This window comes from Ammospiza nelsoni, chromosome 7, assembly GCF_027579445.1.
Source record: "Ammospiza nelsoni isolate bAmmNel1 chromosome 7, bAmmNel1.pri, whole genome shotgun sequence".
In the NCBI taxonomy this organism is placed as follows: domain Eukaryota; kingdom Metazoa; phylum Chordata; class Aves; order Passeriformes; family Passerellidae; genus Ammospiza; species Ammospiza nelsoni.
Window position 1 is genome coordinate 33,252,876 of NC_080639.1, and position 18,569 is coordinate 33,271,444.

Genomic DNA, 18,569 nt, shown 5'->3' on the forward strand with positions numbered 1-18,569 from the left:
GTTAGTGCTTTCAGCTCACACTGCAAATTCTCTCTTTAAAGAAATCTTACCAGCTGGAGATTAAAAATGTGAATTGAATTGAGAATGTGTTAATTAGTTGGAGAAGGGAAAGAAGACCTTACACAAACTAAACCAGCCTTAACTACAGACTGTGTCTAACCACAGATACCAGATTTCAGGACTGAAATAAAAACAAAAGAACAGTTTCAGGAATTAAAGTAAGAATAGTACTTATATTTAATGATCAAAACCAGAAGGAGAACAGAGATAAAATTGGTGAATAGATTTGATCGGATGTGATTACTCTGACCTTATAATACTAGAGAGGTTCTGAATTTTATGAAATCTGCTGATGGGAACACTTTTGACTTGAGCTATTATCTGTGCTGTATATCATCAAAAAATACTTTAATATGCACTAGTCTAAAAACCAGAGTTTAAGCCTCAAGGTTCCAAAGTACATCATTTTTAGTGTCGTGTTAAATTCTTAATACATTTCTATTCTCAGAAGAAGACCAGGCTGGTCCTTAGCAGAGTAGATTGGCTGCTGGTGTCAGCTTGCATTTTCAGCTGTATTGCAGCCTTTCCATTTGCTTTAACCAATATTGCTATTTTAAAACTCTTATGACAAACAGAGCACCTATCAAACAGCACTCACTGCTGAGTGACTAATTATAACTCTTATTCAGAATACTGTCTTAGTGGAATATTTCTAGACTTCCTAACTGTCTGATGGAGGAAAATTGAAGCAGAATTTTTTTAGCCTATTACAAAGCACATTATTTGAAGAATGTGCAACATAGAAAAGGGAGGAAATATGCATGTAGCACTTACTATTGCTTATTTTTACTGTTTTATTAAAGAGCAACCTGAAAGCAAACAAAAATCAATTCCCTACCACAGGCTGTGCTTTTAGCCACATCGTTCTCAACGTGGGTGTTGTAAACCTTCACTATTACAAATAAAACCTGTGGAATTGAAATGCAGGAGGCAGTGAAGAGCTGCATCTGTGGGCTGGTATTTAGCAGGTGCAGTGCTCACAGCAAGCAACAGGAGAGAAGCTTCTTTTCCAGGGCAGGGTTGGTGATTTAGCTCAGATGTGCCACGTGGTGCATGCTGACGTGCCAGACTTTGCACTGAAACAACTGAGGATTGTTCACAAGTTCAGGTTCACCTGCTGTGCTCCAGCGACGTCTGGTGCAAAGCTGTAGATCATTTGTGAAGGGAACATATGGTTCCTTTCTAAACATGAGGATGGAGTTTGGTAGTTATATTTTAAATATCCCAGGACCTCACAAAGAGTGTTTAAAGAGGTCTTTTAAAGTCTGCACTTGGTGGGTGTTTTATCAATATTTTTCTTTTTCTTTTTTTCCAGGATGACCTGTACCAACTGCATGCTTTTTGTTTTATAATGTGCTGTGTTCATGTTTTTAGTGTGTTAACACATTGACTTTTAATGTAACATCATATGAGATAAATGTTTAATAATTATGTATTTTCATAACAGCAGTCAAGAGGAGATAAGCTATGCATGAATTCAAAAACACTTAGGTGTGTGCAGAACATAAATTAATATAATGGCTCACATAAAGTTTAGGAGAAAAAAGTGTGTTTATTAACTGCTGTTGTTTTGTGCTAACTTGACAGCTGTATTTCTAACTTTTTCTGGCTGCAAGTTCTAAGTTTTGGCTGGGAAAAGAGATTTCAGAGCTTGCATTTTAAATTACATAAATCCTAATTAAGGGTAAAAATTCTTGTGGTTTCTCAAATACTATTTTTCAAAAAAAGTAACTTTAATGTCTGGCTTGGTTTTCCCCTTCAGGAAAGAACTATCCAACATGAATTTGCTAACAGCATAATACATCTACCCAGACTTTTTAACAAGAATCCTCATGAGATATTAGGGTTTGGGGTTGATGGAAACCTCATAAGTCTTGACTTGTATGTTAATGCTTTGGAAGATCCTGATGTGTAGATGTGGCATCCCCAAGGTTCCACTTCTTCATCTCCCTTGTCTTTATGATCACACTCAGCAGTGTGAATTGCTGGTGTCTGGTTGAGCTTGGTCTCAGCTGCTCGTGGGAAACACAAGATTTGTTCACATCTGGATTCCTGTGTAAGGAGAGCCAGCTATGAGGTGCTACCAGCAAGCTCAAGCACACCTCCATGCTGAGTTCAAATGAGCAGCAGGAGGAGCAGAAATCAGAACCTTCATACAGGGTCTGATCATTAAGGAAAAAGTTGGGAAGCATGATTCTCAACGTAGAACTCCCACTGCCAGTGGCCAAGACGAAAGGGTACAACCAGAGCAAGAACTGCCAGGATTATTCACTGGGGAATTCAGAGCTCTGCACTGAATTCTCAGGCTTGTGTGTGGAAACCAGCAGTGACTTGCCCATTTCTGCAGGCAGTTGTTGCTTTGGACAGCAGTGCTTAATGTAGATGTGTTTCCAGTCTGACTGCATCAGCTGGCTTCCTGTTCATGGGCACTGAGGAAAGACTGCTTCTCCAGGGAATACTCAGATGGAACACAATTACATTTCTCTGTTCCTTCTCCTGTTCTTTCACATTCATTTCCTCTTGTATGCACATATTGCTACATTTTTCCTGCTCTGGATAGCAGTTTTATGGAAATTGTTTCAGGGGACTATTTAAGTTTTATAGAATTGCCTTCACTGTGCTATTACCTGATCAATAGCTGAGAATGAAGCTAGTGAAAGCTGATGGAGGTGTTTGGGATATAGATCCATGGTAAGGCTGAATGGGAAGCTGGTGATTGTGTGAAGCATCTCCTCTGTCTGTGGACTATGGTGGAGAAAAAACATGAATATCTTTGAGGAAGGTGAATCCTAAGAGTGTTTACTGTTGCTGGCAAGAAGGAGGAAAGATGTCAGACACTCTTGGTAATAGTCCCAGACACGTTAATATTTCAACATAGTTGGAGGTGATAAAGGTGGGCATTAGTGTTCCATGTTCCCTGTACAGACAGATTAGCCTGGAGAGATCCCTGCTCTGTTTGTGTGTAACCCATCCCTGTGGAAGAGCAATAGTGGGACTGCTCTGAAAAAGCCTTAGCGCAGGAGGCCACAGGGCAGACCAGAAGGCTGAGAAAATCTGCATCTTGTGCTGAGAAAAATGTCTGTCTCTTCCTTTTTGCTTCTTGGTATAGGCAGGAGCAGGGAGGGCTGGCAGGGTTTGTGCTTGGGAAGTTTCTGTGTGCTTCTGCCACGGCTGATGGGAGCGCTGGAAGTGTGAGGCTGGGCAGGGTGTGAATGTTGGAAGAGGGGTTTTATTCTTGCAGGTAAAACCTTGTGAGTAATGAACAGCAGCAAAGATCTTTGCCTCTCAACAAAAACACACTGGGATGCAGAAAATGTGTTCGCACATGACAGAAGCAAAAATGTAAAGTGCAGTTGTGTATTTACCAAAAATCAGGCTGCTGTCTGGATTTTGGGCGTTTTTCCTCCATCTTTTCTTCCTTTAACAAGCCATGAAATCCCCATTAAAATGAAATATGGTATAAGTGATGGACTTGGCACTGTGTGCTGTAAAATAAGGAATTATAGCTAATGCTTATGTATTACCCTGTACTTAATAGGACTTAAGTAGAAGAGAGGATTTGCTTGACTAACCTTCTGAAGGGAAAAGACATCATATGATAGCATAATTAACTTGAGATAGAAGACATTTTTTTATTTTAAATGACAAAATTCATGGCTCATTCTTGTTGGCAAGCTATACCCAGACATTCAGCATTTTCCATCCTAAATTTAGTATGGTGCTGAAAGTTAAACTTTTTCTAGGGTTATGCTGCAGCTATGATGTACCAGAGATTTCAGAGGTCTTTTTTTCTTTTAGGAAGATCTTGAAATTGACATGCCTTATGTAAAAATGATATTTTGCATTCAGACTTAGGAGCAGATAAAAAAAAAAATGTCCATAAACCCTTTTAGACCATAAAGGTCTTCTAATGGAAATTTACTGATTTTTGAAAATTACCATATAGTAACCATGCCTCTTTATTACTGTTAGATCTCAGGTACTGATTCTGGTGTGATGCAAGTGGAAGGTCTGATTCCTGAACTGCAGTGAAGCAAATAGTCCTATTATTATGTAGCTCTACTGCCTGAATTGAGAATTTACTTCAAATTGCTGCTATCTGTGTGCATGCTCTGTATGTTCTTATTCAGAGCAGAAATCAGAGCCTGTCAGTGGTCTGGTCTGCAAGAGCCCCACAAGGATGAGAAGATAGGCAGAATATTTTGAAAGTGCTTATTGATTTGAAATTACAGAGTCATTGTACAAACCACTTTGCTTCAGTGCAATTGTCACTGGCAATACAGCTCAGTTTGTCAAATCTCTCCTGCTGCACAGGCTGACAAAGGCGTGGGGACTTCCTGCCATGACTCTTCTTTCCCCCATCAAGTTCATTTTGCAATGCTTGGCTCACATTTCAAGTTTTATCTTTAAAAGAAGCTATTTGCAAAAAAATGGAGAATAGATAGATCAGGTCGTGGGTTTTGCATATAAGGATATAATGCGACATTTTAACTTTTACCCACAGATTTTTGTTGCTATTCTATTCTAATACTGCAACTTTTTTTTGTATTTTCTTCTGGGCTCTCTAATTAGCATATTCTGGATGAAATTGTGCACAGTTACTGCCACACTGTAAAGTGCTCCCAGGTTGATGGCTGGCTGACTTTAATGATCTTGATTCTTGCCTGTAGAAAAAGCCAGAAATGATGCAGGTATAATTTAGATAGCTGTGGGATGAACTACCTAAATTGAAAACCTCCTCCACTGCCTTTGGCAAGAATCTCTCCACCATGGTAATAATTTTTCTTGCCTTAAAGGCCTGCATTAGAGGGTTCTTCTAAGAAAGTCCCTTGGAGCTGAAGGAGTAATGTCCTTTAAAACTACTGCTTTTTCTTTGGCTCATGGGCTAGAAATCCTGCTCTTTATTACAGTCTTTAATGCTTTGCAATAATCTAGAATTAAAAAAATATTAAAATGGGCAAAAAAGAAGAAAAAAATACCTTGGGAGACCATAGGAAATATTTCTTGTGAGATGTGATGAAGTGCTACTCAGTTGTTAAATTAGATCATATTGCAACATTTATTAATTGGGTCATATGTCTGGTGCCAAGTTTCGGATGGTGAGTATTTGATAAAGTGATAGCAGAGCTTGAAAAACTAGTTTTGTGTTCAAGAGCTATATATATCCTATAAATGTTTGACAAATGAAAACAAATTGTTGCAATTTAGTAGTTTCCAGCACACTTTGATTAGGAAATTATTTTCTTCTTGTTATTTTCAGTATGGATTACTTAATTTTTGAGTCTTTATACATCAATTTTTGTAATTCAGCACTTTCACTTCAAGTCAGAGTTGAAATCTGTGCAACCATTTTCTCATGTGGTCAAAAAGGAGCACACTGAGTTTTAATGTTGTAACAAATATTACCCAGTAGGACCCTTCAGTCAGTCTGGGCTGTGGATTCATGAAAATAAAAGGCAGGATTAATCTGGCTATCTGTCAGAACTGTGAAATGAAGCTCAGTTATGGTCTGTGTTTCTTTTTAGATCTCATAAATGGAGCCCAGGAACAGTGTGAATTGCCTCCTATGGATGGTTTTCCTCACTGTGAAGGGAAAATAAAGGTAAGTGAACTGGTTTTAATCTTATGTGCATTCCATTAAAAATGGAACATATGTTGCAAGAGGTCTCTACTCAGAGGTGTTAAACAAGAACAACTGAGTCAAAAAATAGGATATTTAGGACTGTGTGTCACTGCAGCATTGCTCACCTCAAGCCTTTAATACTACTGCTGCAGAGAAATAAAGTGGCATCCTCTTAAATCAGGAAAAAATTGCCATATTAAAATGCTATGTTATTTACTGAATGCCTCCTTGTTATTCAGAAATTTCTCCTTTTGGAAAAGCCCTGTTTTTCTCCCCATGATGAGTAATTTGCTTAAGATGATGCAGTGCCTAAGTGTACAACCAGAATTCTGGGATTCACAGTGCATTCTACATAAGTCCTGTATTTTACTAATAATGCACTTGGAAAGGCTAAATATTACAACCCATCAGACTTAAGCTGGAAAGAAAAGAAGAAAAAGGCAACAAAAATAAAGAAACACACTCCAACAAACTTCCAGAGATTGAGGTTTTTAAGGGATTTTTTTCCCCAAGATATGTTTCAATACTGATTTATTACTGTGAATGCCCCATCCCTAAAAGTTCAAGGCCAGGTTGGAAGGGGCTCAGAGCCACTTGGTCTAATGGAAGCTGCCCCTGCCCATGGCAGGTTTATTGGAATGAGATGATCTTTAAGCTGTCTTCCCACCTGTGATTCTATGATTAGTGGTGGACCATAGTAAAATTTCTGCTTGCTTAAATACCCAAGTATTTGTAAAATTAAAACTCTTTACATTTTGAATCTCTGATCTGTGTTTTGATATCTTTTGGCAAACAGGCTGCATAGTAACTATGTAATAAATTATTTGAATATTGAAAAATGAACTGAAGTCAATTATTTGCTTCTGCAGAAATGGCAGATTTCAGTTTTGGTAACTGAAATGTTATGTGAAATTCTAGCGGGAGCATATCGTGGTGGGGAACACACAATGCATTCAACTCCAGCCAGAGCCAAATGTCTGGATCCCAGTTTTATTCTCCTGATATTTGTCTCTGCTTGCCTGGCTGCCAGTTTGTATGAGCTGTGCTCACATCTGCTGTGCTGTTGCTTCCCCAGTATTTCTGAATGCAGGCATACAGTGCTGCTAATCATTAATAAAATTCCTGATTTGTAATTTGTGATATCTATAGCCACTTTGTCACTTCCTCCATTACTCCTGGGTGTAAAACAGAGCTGTTTTGTTGTACTTTACCCTAATGAACTTTTGTGTCTTTTGTTCTTTGCAGTGGATGAAAGATATGTGGCGGTCGGATCCCTGTTATGCGAGCTATGGTGTAGATGGGTCCACGTGCTCCTTTTTTATTTACCTCAGTGAGGTCAGTAATCTTCTCATCTGCAGAATTGGAACATCATATTGCCTTCATAGCTTTAGTAGCTGTGCTTTTCTCAAAAAAATCATCATTTTGTTCAGAATAATTGGGTAAAGAGGAAAAAGTTATTAAAACTGAATTATTAAGTGTGTTGCTATTATTCATGAACTCTGCAGGGGTTTCTAGCCTGAAGAATTCTAATGTTCGTAACTGCAGTGATGTGAGTAGCAGCTCTCCAGGGAGGCCATGTTGGGTATCCTGTTAAACCTGCATGTGAAGCTCAGTCAGAGATCTTTGCCTTTAAACACTTTTTCTGTTGCTTTTAAGGCAGCTGCTGACGTACTAATAGAGAGCATTTGGAATGAAAAATTTAGAAAATGGTGCTTGATGGGCCATTGTCCTGAGCAGCATGGCCACTTCCTGCTCAGAGACTGTTTGCGAATTGTGGAATCACAACAAAAGAACCTGAATCACAAAAAAAGAACCTGAATGTCACGTTTTTGAGTGAAGTTGCAGCTATATTGGCTAAAACCTTTGGTACCTGTCACAGCCTAAGGTGTTTTGTACACAGCTGAGTAAGGTACTTGTCCTAGTGAGGTTTTATTTCTATTTCCTGGGTAACACTTCTTTCCCAAGAATGAATTTTGTCAGTTAATTATCATGAGTTCTATTACTGGCTTGGAGTGTGCATGCACCAGAAATAGTCAGGTGTATTTGATCACTCAGCCTCTTATAAGTGAAATTTTGATAACTTATGGCAACTAGAAGGAGTAGATAAGTTGATAACTTATGGCAACTAGAACTCTTTAGAAGGAGTATTGATATCCAGTGGCTCCCTGCTTGCAAAGAACTGAAAGAGCCAATGTGGCTGCAGGATTGCAACCAATAATAACTTTGTAGCTTCTGTAGGATTGGTAAGATTAGGCTGGGATCTTAAATTATATATCTGAGATTAAAACAGTAAGTCTGTTATAATAAATGACTCAGTTGTAATCAAAGCAGTTTCTATTGATTTACTCAGTTGACTGTCACTGAACTTCTGGGGGTGTTGCTTGAAGCAGCAATAGTTAAATGCATATCCAAAACATTTATCTGAAGGCATAACAAAGGCTGGGTTGAATCACAGTTTTGACTCATTCCATTTCTAGCACCAAGTGTTGATTTATTTATTTATGGGCTGTGAAGCTGTAGAAGGAAAAGATAAAGTACAACTATATTATTTATTTTGTTATTTATCATAGAGGCTAGAGATATGGTTCCATAATCATCTGAATTTAATCTAAGGTTTCTACTAGAAGGTTTTGTTTTAGCATCAGAAGAGCTATGTTTGGTCATTAGTATTCTGTCAACCAGCAGGTGCTTCATGGTTTTAATGCAGATATATCTTTAAAATGATGATGTATCTCAGCTGAAGCCAAGACTCCAATATTATTCAATGACATTTACTATTTTGCATTTCTGTTAAATCCCAATTTTTTACATTGCAATCATCAGTCTTGAAAAGTCAGTTGATGGCATTAGCTCTTTGATAATTGATCTTTCATGGCCAAATGTGAGCAGACTTTCAGAGGCCAAATGGTTTTTTTTCAAGGGTCTTGGGATTTGAATTTTTTATTTAAGCAGCAATATTTAATTTGTTCAACTTTTCATTTCATGAAGGAATAAAAGTGCAATTAGCCCATGTGCATATTTGTTAACTTCAGAAAGAGGTATTGTCCTTTTTTTTTTCTTTTAGAGTGTTTTCTTATGACAGAATGTAAAACTAATATTGGGTGAGTGTGTTATTAACCTTTAGTTTAAATTTGGCATTCTTAATCCTATGATTAATTTCATGATTAATGTCCAGCAGCAGAGGTTGAAAGCTTAAATGTTTACGAATGCAAGCATGAAATGAAATTCTAATAACACTACAATGATGTGGATTTATGAGGTGTGTTGGCTGCTAGGGATAACTTGGAAATGCTGTTGCAAGAGTAATTTGTCAATGTGGACAGTGATGAAGAGTTGACAGTTTATAGCATGGTTGCACAGCTGAATGATAAATGTGCCTACAGAGCTCTCAAGTCAGAACTGCTGATTTAAAATATTAAAATGCATTAGGGTAATGGAAAGAATATTACTGTTAAGATTTTTCTTTTTTACTTCAAGGTTAGACTGTTGGAGTGAGATGGTTGTGTATGTGCATGTTTCAAAAGGCAATATATGCATCACATTATGTACAACCTCAGTTTGGAAAAACAATGTGCATGAAATCATGCATCTATCTACTTCTACTCTTCAAATCACCTCTACAATCTAGTGTGACAAGTGTCTTTCATACTCCTATGTGGTTTACTTTTTTTATTCTGAAGCAGTTCAGTTAGGGTGTTACATTATGCTCATCCAGTACTCTTTGTTATGTGATTTTAAACTTGTAAACAAAGGAGCCCATAATGTTTCATTTTGGTGTGCAATATGGATCAGAACCACAGAGACCCAAAGTAATTTGTCCACAGTTTATGTAAAGGTTTAGAAACAAAAGTCATAAACCCCAGCCTTTGGGTATCAGCCATGTGCTCTGTTATGTTTTCCTCCTGTGTCTGCAAAACAGAAACAATGCTGACAAAATCCAGGCTGCCCCAGGTGTCCCCTCCTGAAGAACCTGCTCAAGGGCAGGTCCCAGCAGTTCTGCCTTGCTTTGGGTGGCAAAAACCCCTGCAGGAGCTCAGGAACAGCTCTTCTGCACTGCTCTGTGTCTTGGCTGCTTGAGAACGGGAGGCAAGCATGGCAGCCCAAGGAAAGCAAGAACCAACCCAGCATGTCCAGGCTTCTGCCTTTTATTTAAAGCTGTCCCCTGTGCAAATTTGCAGGTGAAACTGAGAGAATTTTTGCATTTCTTTCTCACTGTTTTGCTTCAGGCACTGGATCTTCCCTGGAGTGTGACATGCAGCTGTGTGGTCACAGACCCATGGAATGGCTTGGGGTGGAAGGGGCTTTAAAGCCCATGGTTGTTCACATCCCTGCCATGGGCAGGGACACCTTCCACTGTCCCAGGTTGCTCCATGTCCCGTCCAACCTGGCCTTGGACACTTCCAGGGATGGGGCAGCCACAGCTGCTCTGGGTGACCTGTGCCTCCCCACCCTCTGGTCCTCAGAACACAAATTGTGCTGGAATCTTTGATGAGTGGATGAAGTACAAATGGCCTGAATTGCAAAACCAGGCTTACATCCTCTTGAATACAGAGCCAGACAGGGATTAGAAATAGCCAACATTAAACAGCAAGTTAAACTTGCTCCCTTTTAACTGTGATGCCCATAGAGAAGAGTTACTTACTTTTAAACTTAGCTCTTAGTTATGAAAAAGGCAGTTGTTTAACACTGTAATGGCATTGGCACAGTTATCATTTTCAGAGATGGCATTGCCTCTGGGCAGAAATGTGAAAAAATTAATTTCTAGGCAGTACAAAAATATATTTCACTGCAAAATGTCAGTTTGCAGCTGAAGAATGAAGCTTTTAAAAATATCTTCTAGAAAATGAGTTTTTCACACTATTTCCAAGCTTTTAAAAAGTGGGAAAAGTGGAGGGGACTTATAGATCTTTTTTTTTTTTTTTTTCCTTTATCTACATCCATGTTTCTCTGAGAGGACTGCTTTCCACACAGGAGTGGGACTGGTGGTCAGCTGATAGCTGTGGTGCAAGTTGCCCTCTGCCATTACACTGGTGCTTACTGCTAGAGCTGGGCAGATCTCTCTAAAATCCCAGGCTTTGGATCTCCAGCCCATCTTTCAGGTTCATGTGTAATTTTTGTTATCCATCTTGGATTCCAGCACTTCAAAGACTTAAAACTGGTTTGAATTCCAGTCTATGAGACTCCTGTAGCTTTTGCATGTCTGCTAATACACTGCTGGAGTGAATTTTTGTTTTCAGTCCTTCAGACTTGATGGAAACACAAGGCACAGTTTGGTAGTCGGGGTATTTTTCTTCATACTCTTACTTCTACTTTCAGGTCTAAAACATAAGCCAACGGTGATTTTGAACATGGTTTTGTTTCCAGGGTGCAAGCTGTAGTCTGAGGCACAATTTAGTGAAAATTCCTGGGTATCATAATTATAGAGATTCCTTTAATCCTTGTGGTTTTTCTACTTTACTGCAATTTGCTCACGTCCATGGGGAAATCCCCTTTCCACCATTTCTGCTGCTAATCCTGGACATTGGGCCAATGATTTGCATTTCTTCAGTGTAATGTAACATCAAACCAGCTTCTTTCAACTCTATGCAAATACTCAGAAATTTCACAAAACCAGTGTTGTTGTCTGAAATGTAAATCACCAGAAGTTCAGAGTTATTTAGATATCTTACATCTGTACCTCAGAAACTGAAATGCTAATGATGGTCAGCACTTTGTCCCTGAATTTGTTGGTGGATTGCCCTGATTTTGGGTGATTTGGGCTGTTATTTTTTTCTTCTTCTGTCACCTTAAACTGGGATTAGTCTTTCAGTGACTTGTTGGAAAAGACATAAATGCCAGTGTATGAGAGGAGTCAAATACAGTGCACGTTGCTGAAGGCAGACAAGAGGCTGTTTGCTGATTGATGTGTGAAATGTTGTGTTGCCTTGTCACCAGGGCTGTGGGTACCTAACACCCAGCATTTGAGACTGCTTTTGGAAACAGCCACATCCAAAGCTGCCTGTACCCTACTCTATTTCATTAACCAGACAGGCACTCACCTTGCACATCACAGATTCTGCAACCCCTTCCAAGGGATTCTGTCACTGAGGAAATGCTGAACAAAAAATAGTTCAACAAGTCACCTTCCCAACTGGAGCAGTGCTTTCACATCAAATTCTCAATGGGATTTGTGGCATTACAAGTTCATTAGCTGTCTTCATACTGAATGATAAATTTAAAGATGCACTTTCTTTCACCACATATTGCCATGGATTATTTTGTTTGTGTATTCTTCTCTCCTGGACTCACTTAAGAGCAGCTCGGTACCATGGATAGAAGTACACTGAGCAGTGTGTTCACCTGGTGTGTAAAGAAAGTTGTTTTAGCTTCCCTGTGGATGGGCTGCACCTGCCCTTTGGCAGAATCCAAAATGAAGATTATCCCAAGGGCTCAGAGCATGCCCTTCAGCTCCAGCTTTATTCAACTCCCACTGTTGCTTTTTGAAAGCATAAAGGTCTTGCTGAAATTTTGAATGTGGAGAGCTGCTGGCAGAGTATACTTTGATTCAATTTGGAAGATGCTCATACTACTCCAGTGCTGCAGATGTTTGTTAGGTTCTTAAAACCTTGCTTGAAGTACTTGCTCTGTAATAGAGTTGAGTGCTGCAATCTTGCCTTGCATTCAGTTTCAGTGTCTGAGGAAGAGTCACTGGAACAGACACCTGCAAAGCTTCTGTAAAGCAAGTACTCTTCAAATTTATTAGGTTTGCTTGGGTTTTTTTTCATCCTAAACCTAGCCATTTACACCCCAGAGCAGTTCAGAACAGCAGCTTTTCTCTAGCATCTGGAATCATGTAGCACTTAAATTTTGAACTTTTAAACTGCTGTGCAACTTCACCTTAAGGAGCTGGCTACTTACACTCCAGGCAGTGCTGTGACTAATGTGATTCCAAACCAAGCAGGGAACACTTGGCTTCTCAGGTAGACACAGCTTCCTGAGCAAGATCAAAGACTATCTAATGCCCTTGATTTGCATTTAATTCAGTACCAGGAACAGGAGGCACTGCTGGTCTTATTCAAAAATATGACAGTACAAAGATAAATATAGTGTGTTCTGAATAATAGCTTACATTTATATCACTCATCCAAAAAATGGTCTGTCTTCAAATCTGCAGTTGCTGCTTCCCAACAGTCATCTTTAACTGCTAATCTGTCTGGTATCACATCCTTCCTATTAAATCATCTCCATGGCAGTACAACAGAAGGTTGCTTTGGAGAGAATCAGCTGGAGAAAGAGCTGATGGTGACCCAAGGAGAGGAAGGCAGTGCTGGAAATGGGCAGGAGGAGCCCTGATTCCTCCTTCAGAAGCAACTTTAGTGTTTGGTCTTAAATGATCAAATGAACAAGTTAAAGAGCAGGATCCAAATGAGCATCACTGCCTCCCTTCACCTTGCTCAAAATTAGGGCTTGTTGTATGTAGATCTTCTATACCTAAACAGCTGCAAAGCTGAATTAATTTCTGATGGAGTTTTCATCTAGACCCACTTTAGTGATATCACAATCCTTTCTGCCATCATTGCTAAAGATCAATAAAGAAAAATGAGAGTCAGACCAACTGCAGACACTGATATTACTTTGAATCTATTCCTTAAGTGTTTATTTGTGATGAGAATTATTATAATTTATTTTCAGACTAGAGGGAATATTTCTTCAAGCACAAAAGAACTGTATTTGTTTTTCAGTCAGTGAGGCGTGCAGTGAACTGTCCTTGGCAGCCCTGAAAAATCTGCAATTCCTTTAGGATGGCTTGTGGTGCAATGTGAAATACATAGAGTCAGAAAAGGGGCACATACAGTAGTCCTTGAAATGTCATATCTTAATTTAGATCAGTTCTAATGCTAGAAATAATGCAAAATTTGTACTATTAAAACAAAGGGAAGAGAAACCAGAGTTTGTGACTCTGCATGATTTAAAATGTGGAGCTTGCAACTCTTTCCTGCCACAACTTTATAGTTGTAACAGTTAGGATTGATAATTGCCACAATTTCTGATGTGGTTCCACAGCTGAAGACCAGAAGATGTTTTCAAAGGAGGTTGATAAGTCACTGCTTTCAAATGAAACACATTGAGTAGGTTAAGTCACAGCATTCAAAATGCTTTTCTATCATTTGTCTGAGGAGCCCAAGGTTGATACATTTCTTCCCTTTAATGAGGTTAGGATGGCTATTCATTTATTTTCATGTGATTGGCCCTCTAGGCAATCATATGGTGTGATCTTAAGCCTTTAATCTGTAATGCTCCAGGCTTCTGCATCATGATTAAGCTAAAATTGTGTTTTGACAGGTCTGTGATTGGAGGAACCATAAAAGCAACTCTGACTTTCAATTCTCTGAGTTGTGAACTTAATCAGTAGTGATGGGGTGTCTTAGCCAGCTGATAAATTTTTGCATTTCCCCCTTTTCACAGTGCAGTCATGTTTCAGTTTTCATGGGTTTGCCTCCAACCCTGAGATTCCTCCTTCCCCAGAGCAAGTGGTCTAATTTCTTAAGGTACATAAATAATATGGATTCTACACAACAGGCAGGATCCCTGGGGCAGCTCAGGAGCTCTCAGTGACTTGCATCCATTTGCTATTTCTTCACTATTTCCTGTGGTACTTTTTTATTTCTAGTGGACAATAGTAGGAGTATTGCATTTGCATTGATCCTGTTTCTCATTGATCCTTGTGAATATTGTTCCTTATGTTATAATTACCTTATTTACAGCCTTCAAACATGGTGGCTTTGATTCTATAATGATTCTTACTTTTTTGGTTTGCATTGCTACAAGGTAGAACTTTCATCCTTTGATTTAGCTGGCTTTGTCTTTATAAAAAGGTATTCTAGGGCGATGGAAATGTTCCAAAATACATATTTTTGTAAGGTGTAGAAGCATAAAAAGCTTATTGAAAACATTTTAGAACTGCTCAGAGAAATTGTATTTTGAACATTTAACAGCTGACCTCTGCCTTGATCTTGTGTTTTCATTATCTTCAATGAATATCTAAATGTGACTTCTGGTGGAAAATTTGCTGGGTTAAATGAGCATTGAATTGCAAAAAGCAGTCTTAAACTTTTTCTGCAAAAAAAGCGATTTTATCTTGAAATTATCACCTTATTATCAGCTGATTACTTATTTAAGCCATCAGGTTAACATAAAGGTGAAATATGAAGGCAATGAGTGGAGGCTTTGGTCAAGCTAAAAATAAAGTAACATAATTTATTTTGATGTGATTATTTTATAGGTTGAAAATTGGTGTCCTCGTTTACCTTGGAGAGCAAAAAATCCTAATGAAGAAACTGATCAAAAAACAGTGGTAAGAACAACCATGTCCTTAATAAGGACAAACAGGAGAAATAATTCAGTAATTGTGATTCATGCAAAATATCCTGGAATCCTGTGCCACATAAATGCTAAAAAGATTAGAATTTACAATTTTTATTCCTCCATTCTTCAAAGCTGAAAAGAATCCTCCTTGACATGTGTAGCTCACGTATTCAGTCATTGCATTGTGCTCTTGGTGGTAGATTTTCATTAAAAACATTTTTGAGTTTAAATTTATGAAATGCTATACGCAGATACTGAGAAAAAATACAAATCCACAAACTGCTCACTAGTGTTAAGTATATGTGAAAATGTCCATTTTTATTGTCCCAGAAATATGGGCCTTTTTACAAAGCTGCATTTATGGAAAAGGCTTATATCCATTTCAGGTTTGTAGTAACATTTTGATCACTCCCAATTTTTTCCCATTAAATACTGTAAGCACACTGAGTTGTTTCTAAATTGTTGCAGCCTAATTATGTAGCAATTAGGTATTTTAAGATAATTTAAGATAATTGCTGGGCTGCATATGAACATTTCTTACATTATATAGATATAGGCTGCCTCTTTTTTTAAAACCAATTTATCTTAGAACAGTCTAGCTTTAAAACAAGTGTTTCCTTTAAAATTTAGACCCTAGTAATGTTTCTTCCTTTCTGGTATAATTGGAAACTTCCTTGTGTTTGGATGATTCATGAGACACCTAAATCTTGAGCCTACTGTTCTGTATTGTAATTTAGACATACCTGTGCCTCATTTTGAAGCACATGAACAATACCAGACCTTCTATTGCAGAAATAAATGCATTGTGAAACATTGCAAATGTATTCTGGGCTACCAAGTACTACTAATAAAAATAACAGTAATTTATGTAGCTTAGAAGTTTCTGTTTAAGTATATCTTTAATATTTGAACTAAAATCTTAACGTGCTAGGAGTGTATCTTTTTTCCTATTTCTATTTCTTCTTTTTCAAAGAGGAATATAAACAGCTCACATTTGAGCAGTTTTTTAACTTCTGGAAAGTGTGTTGAAGAATAACTAATGTTTGGGATGTTTCTTAATGCTTTGCTTGAAGGCTGAAATTCGTATCAACTTTGATAATCTCTACAAAATGATGTCAAGGCATGAGGAATTCAGGTGGATGATGTTGCGCATCAGACGAATGGCTGATACCTGGATTGAGGCCATTAAATCACTGGCAGAAAAACAAAATTTGGAGAAAAGGAAACGAAAAAAGGTAAATGAGAGCACTTTATTCATGTCACTTTCTGTTATATAGGCTCTTTCAACCTTCTTGTGTAGCTTCAGAATGGAAATAGAAAATATAAAAATATAAAATAGAAAATATAAAAAAATATAAAATATATTTTTTATATAAAATATTTTATATAAAAATATAAAAATAAAATATATTCATGTTTATACTCTTTTCAAGAAGTATTTTCCTGTTTGAAATTCTGTTGCAATGGGTATTTGCTTTACAGATAGTTTTATGTGTTTTGCATGAGTCAATCTTGGACTAAGTTTTCTGATCTCTATAGAGTTTTGGATAAAATAGAGACAATGTAGACTAAATACAGACTATGTTCTAAAGGGAGAAATTGTGAATTTACTGCAAGCTGATGACACTGGAGTGTTTTATGTAGTTATGGAAACAACATCTATACATCTTTGTTGTCCAAAATTGAGACTAAATGGTGTATCTTGGGTTTGGATTTGAGTAGACTTTAAGTTGAGCAAAACTTTGGATTGGATCAGTTTAGACTTCTTGTAATGAGTTCAGTTTTAAAGCCATGAGATACTTGAAGTGAAAAGGTGTAGTTCATTTGATTTAATTTTTTTTAATTACCTTAACTAGTGAAGCTAAAGGTTACAAACACAGCAACAGGTTTGCTTTCTTGCCTTGTTATTCCTGAAGCCAGTCCTGAGTGGCAGCAGCCCCATGTATGTTCATATTTCTACCCTGCCGTAAGCCTGCCTGGCTCAGCTCCTTGCTGGAGATTCTCAGTCCTTGCATTCATTACAAAATTAAATTATTCAGGTGGCAGTATTGGCTTGTTTCCTTTGATTTCTTTTTTTGCCCATAGTAGGAATTTAATAGAAAGAAAAGCTGCTGTAATGTATAACAGTTGCATGTTTCATGTCGATAAACATAATATGACTTTCCTTTCCAGATCCTTGTTCATCTGGGGCTTTTGACAAAAGAATCTGGATTCAAGATTGCAGAAAATGCGTTTAGCGGTGGCCCACTTGGTGAATTAGTCCAGTGGAGTGATTTAATTACATCTCTCTACTTACTGGGCCATGACATCAGGATTTCAGCTTCACTGGCAGAGCTCAAGGAGTAAGGAGATTACTTTCGCTTTTGAAACCAGAATTAGAAGAAAAGAATTGTAAACTCTTAAAGCTTCTATTAACAGTATATAATTTCTTGAAGCATAAAATGAAAGTGAAAATTCACCAAACAGACGATAAGATTATTTTCATGAGCTAAGTATATGTGCCATGGAAAGGATAATGTGTTTTCATTGTAGCTTCAGGCTCCTGGGACTTCATAAATGAATGTTGTAAAATTCCAACTAAGCAGCTTAGTCTTTAACATTCCAGGTGCTTTAACCAGCTGCAATGGGAAATGCTACAGACTAGCTTAATTCTGTGTCCTCTGCTTCAGTTTCTGCTGTTCTTCACTCAGTATCTCTTTTTAAGATAAAGGTTTAAGTTCTTTAAACATGTTACTTTTGATGTAGTTAATTGCTTGTGTTAGGTCAAGTTGCTCCTTACTCTTCCTTGTCCTGCTTTGCCAACTATTTCAGCACCAGACATAAAACATCTGTTTGAAGCTTGAGCACATGTGCTTTTTCTGCAGCTTTCTTTTTTAAATTACATGACAGCATTGTTTTATAGAGAGCTTATACTATAAAGCTGTCAATAGAAGGCAGAAATTATTTTGAATAATTTCAAAGCATACCATTTTTAAGCATTTCAAAGATATCATTCTTTTGCTTAAACTAGATGAAATTTTTAGTGAAAATTAGTCCTTTACATTTAATAAATGTTGAGCATCTCTAGCATTTCAGTGTTCTTACATGGATCATGATTTCAAAATAGTAAAAAAGTCAAACTTTTTTGGAGACTGGAAATATTGGAATAAATAGTATTACAGCATCAATTCAAGGTATTTGGAAAGTAATGCTTTTTCATGTTGCTTTTTCTTTGTTTAGGATTATGAAGAAGGTTGTAGGTAACAGATCTGGCTGCCCAACCCAGGGGGATAAAATTGTAGAACTCATTTACATTGATATTGTGGGACTGACTCAGTTCAAGAAAACCCTTGGTCCATCATGGGTTCATTACCAGTAAGTATAACACTCACTTGCCCTCTAATCTGCTTTGTTAAGGAGCTTTTGTTGAATAGCACATGTTAAAATACTGAAATAAGTCCATTCACATGAATTTGTTTAAAAGTGAAATACTCTTTTCTGTTGTCTTTAGCTTTTAGGATTAAAGGTGCTAATACTTGTTCTTTGCATGCCATCATTATCC

The 18,569-nt window shown here is 37.7% G+C and overlaps 1 protein-coding gene across 2 annotated transcripts in view; it reads left to right on the top strand.

Annotated features, from left to right (window-relative positions):
• The window catches only part of MGAT5 (alpha-1,6-mannosylglycoprotein 6-beta-N-acetylglucosaminyltransferase), a 112,032-nt gene that overhangs the window by 51,188 nt on the left and 42,275 nt on the right, over positions 1–18,569 (top strand). For both annotated transcript variants that reach the window (XM_059476405.1, XM_059476406.1), the window contains 6 exons: positions 5,586–5,662; positions 6,929–7,018; positions 14,946–15,017; positions 16,102–16,263; positions 17,201–17,370; positions 18,248–18,382. In XM_059476405.1, the coding sequence (XP_059332388.1) occupies positions 5,586–5,662; positions 6,929–7,018; positions 14,946–15,017; positions 16,102–16,263; positions 17,201–17,370; positions 18,248–18,382 (706 nt within the window). The remainder of the gene's footprint in view (positions 1–5,585; positions 5,663–6,928; positions 7,019–14,945; positions 15,018–16,101; positions 16,264–17,200; positions 17,371–18,247; positions 18,383–18,569) is intronic.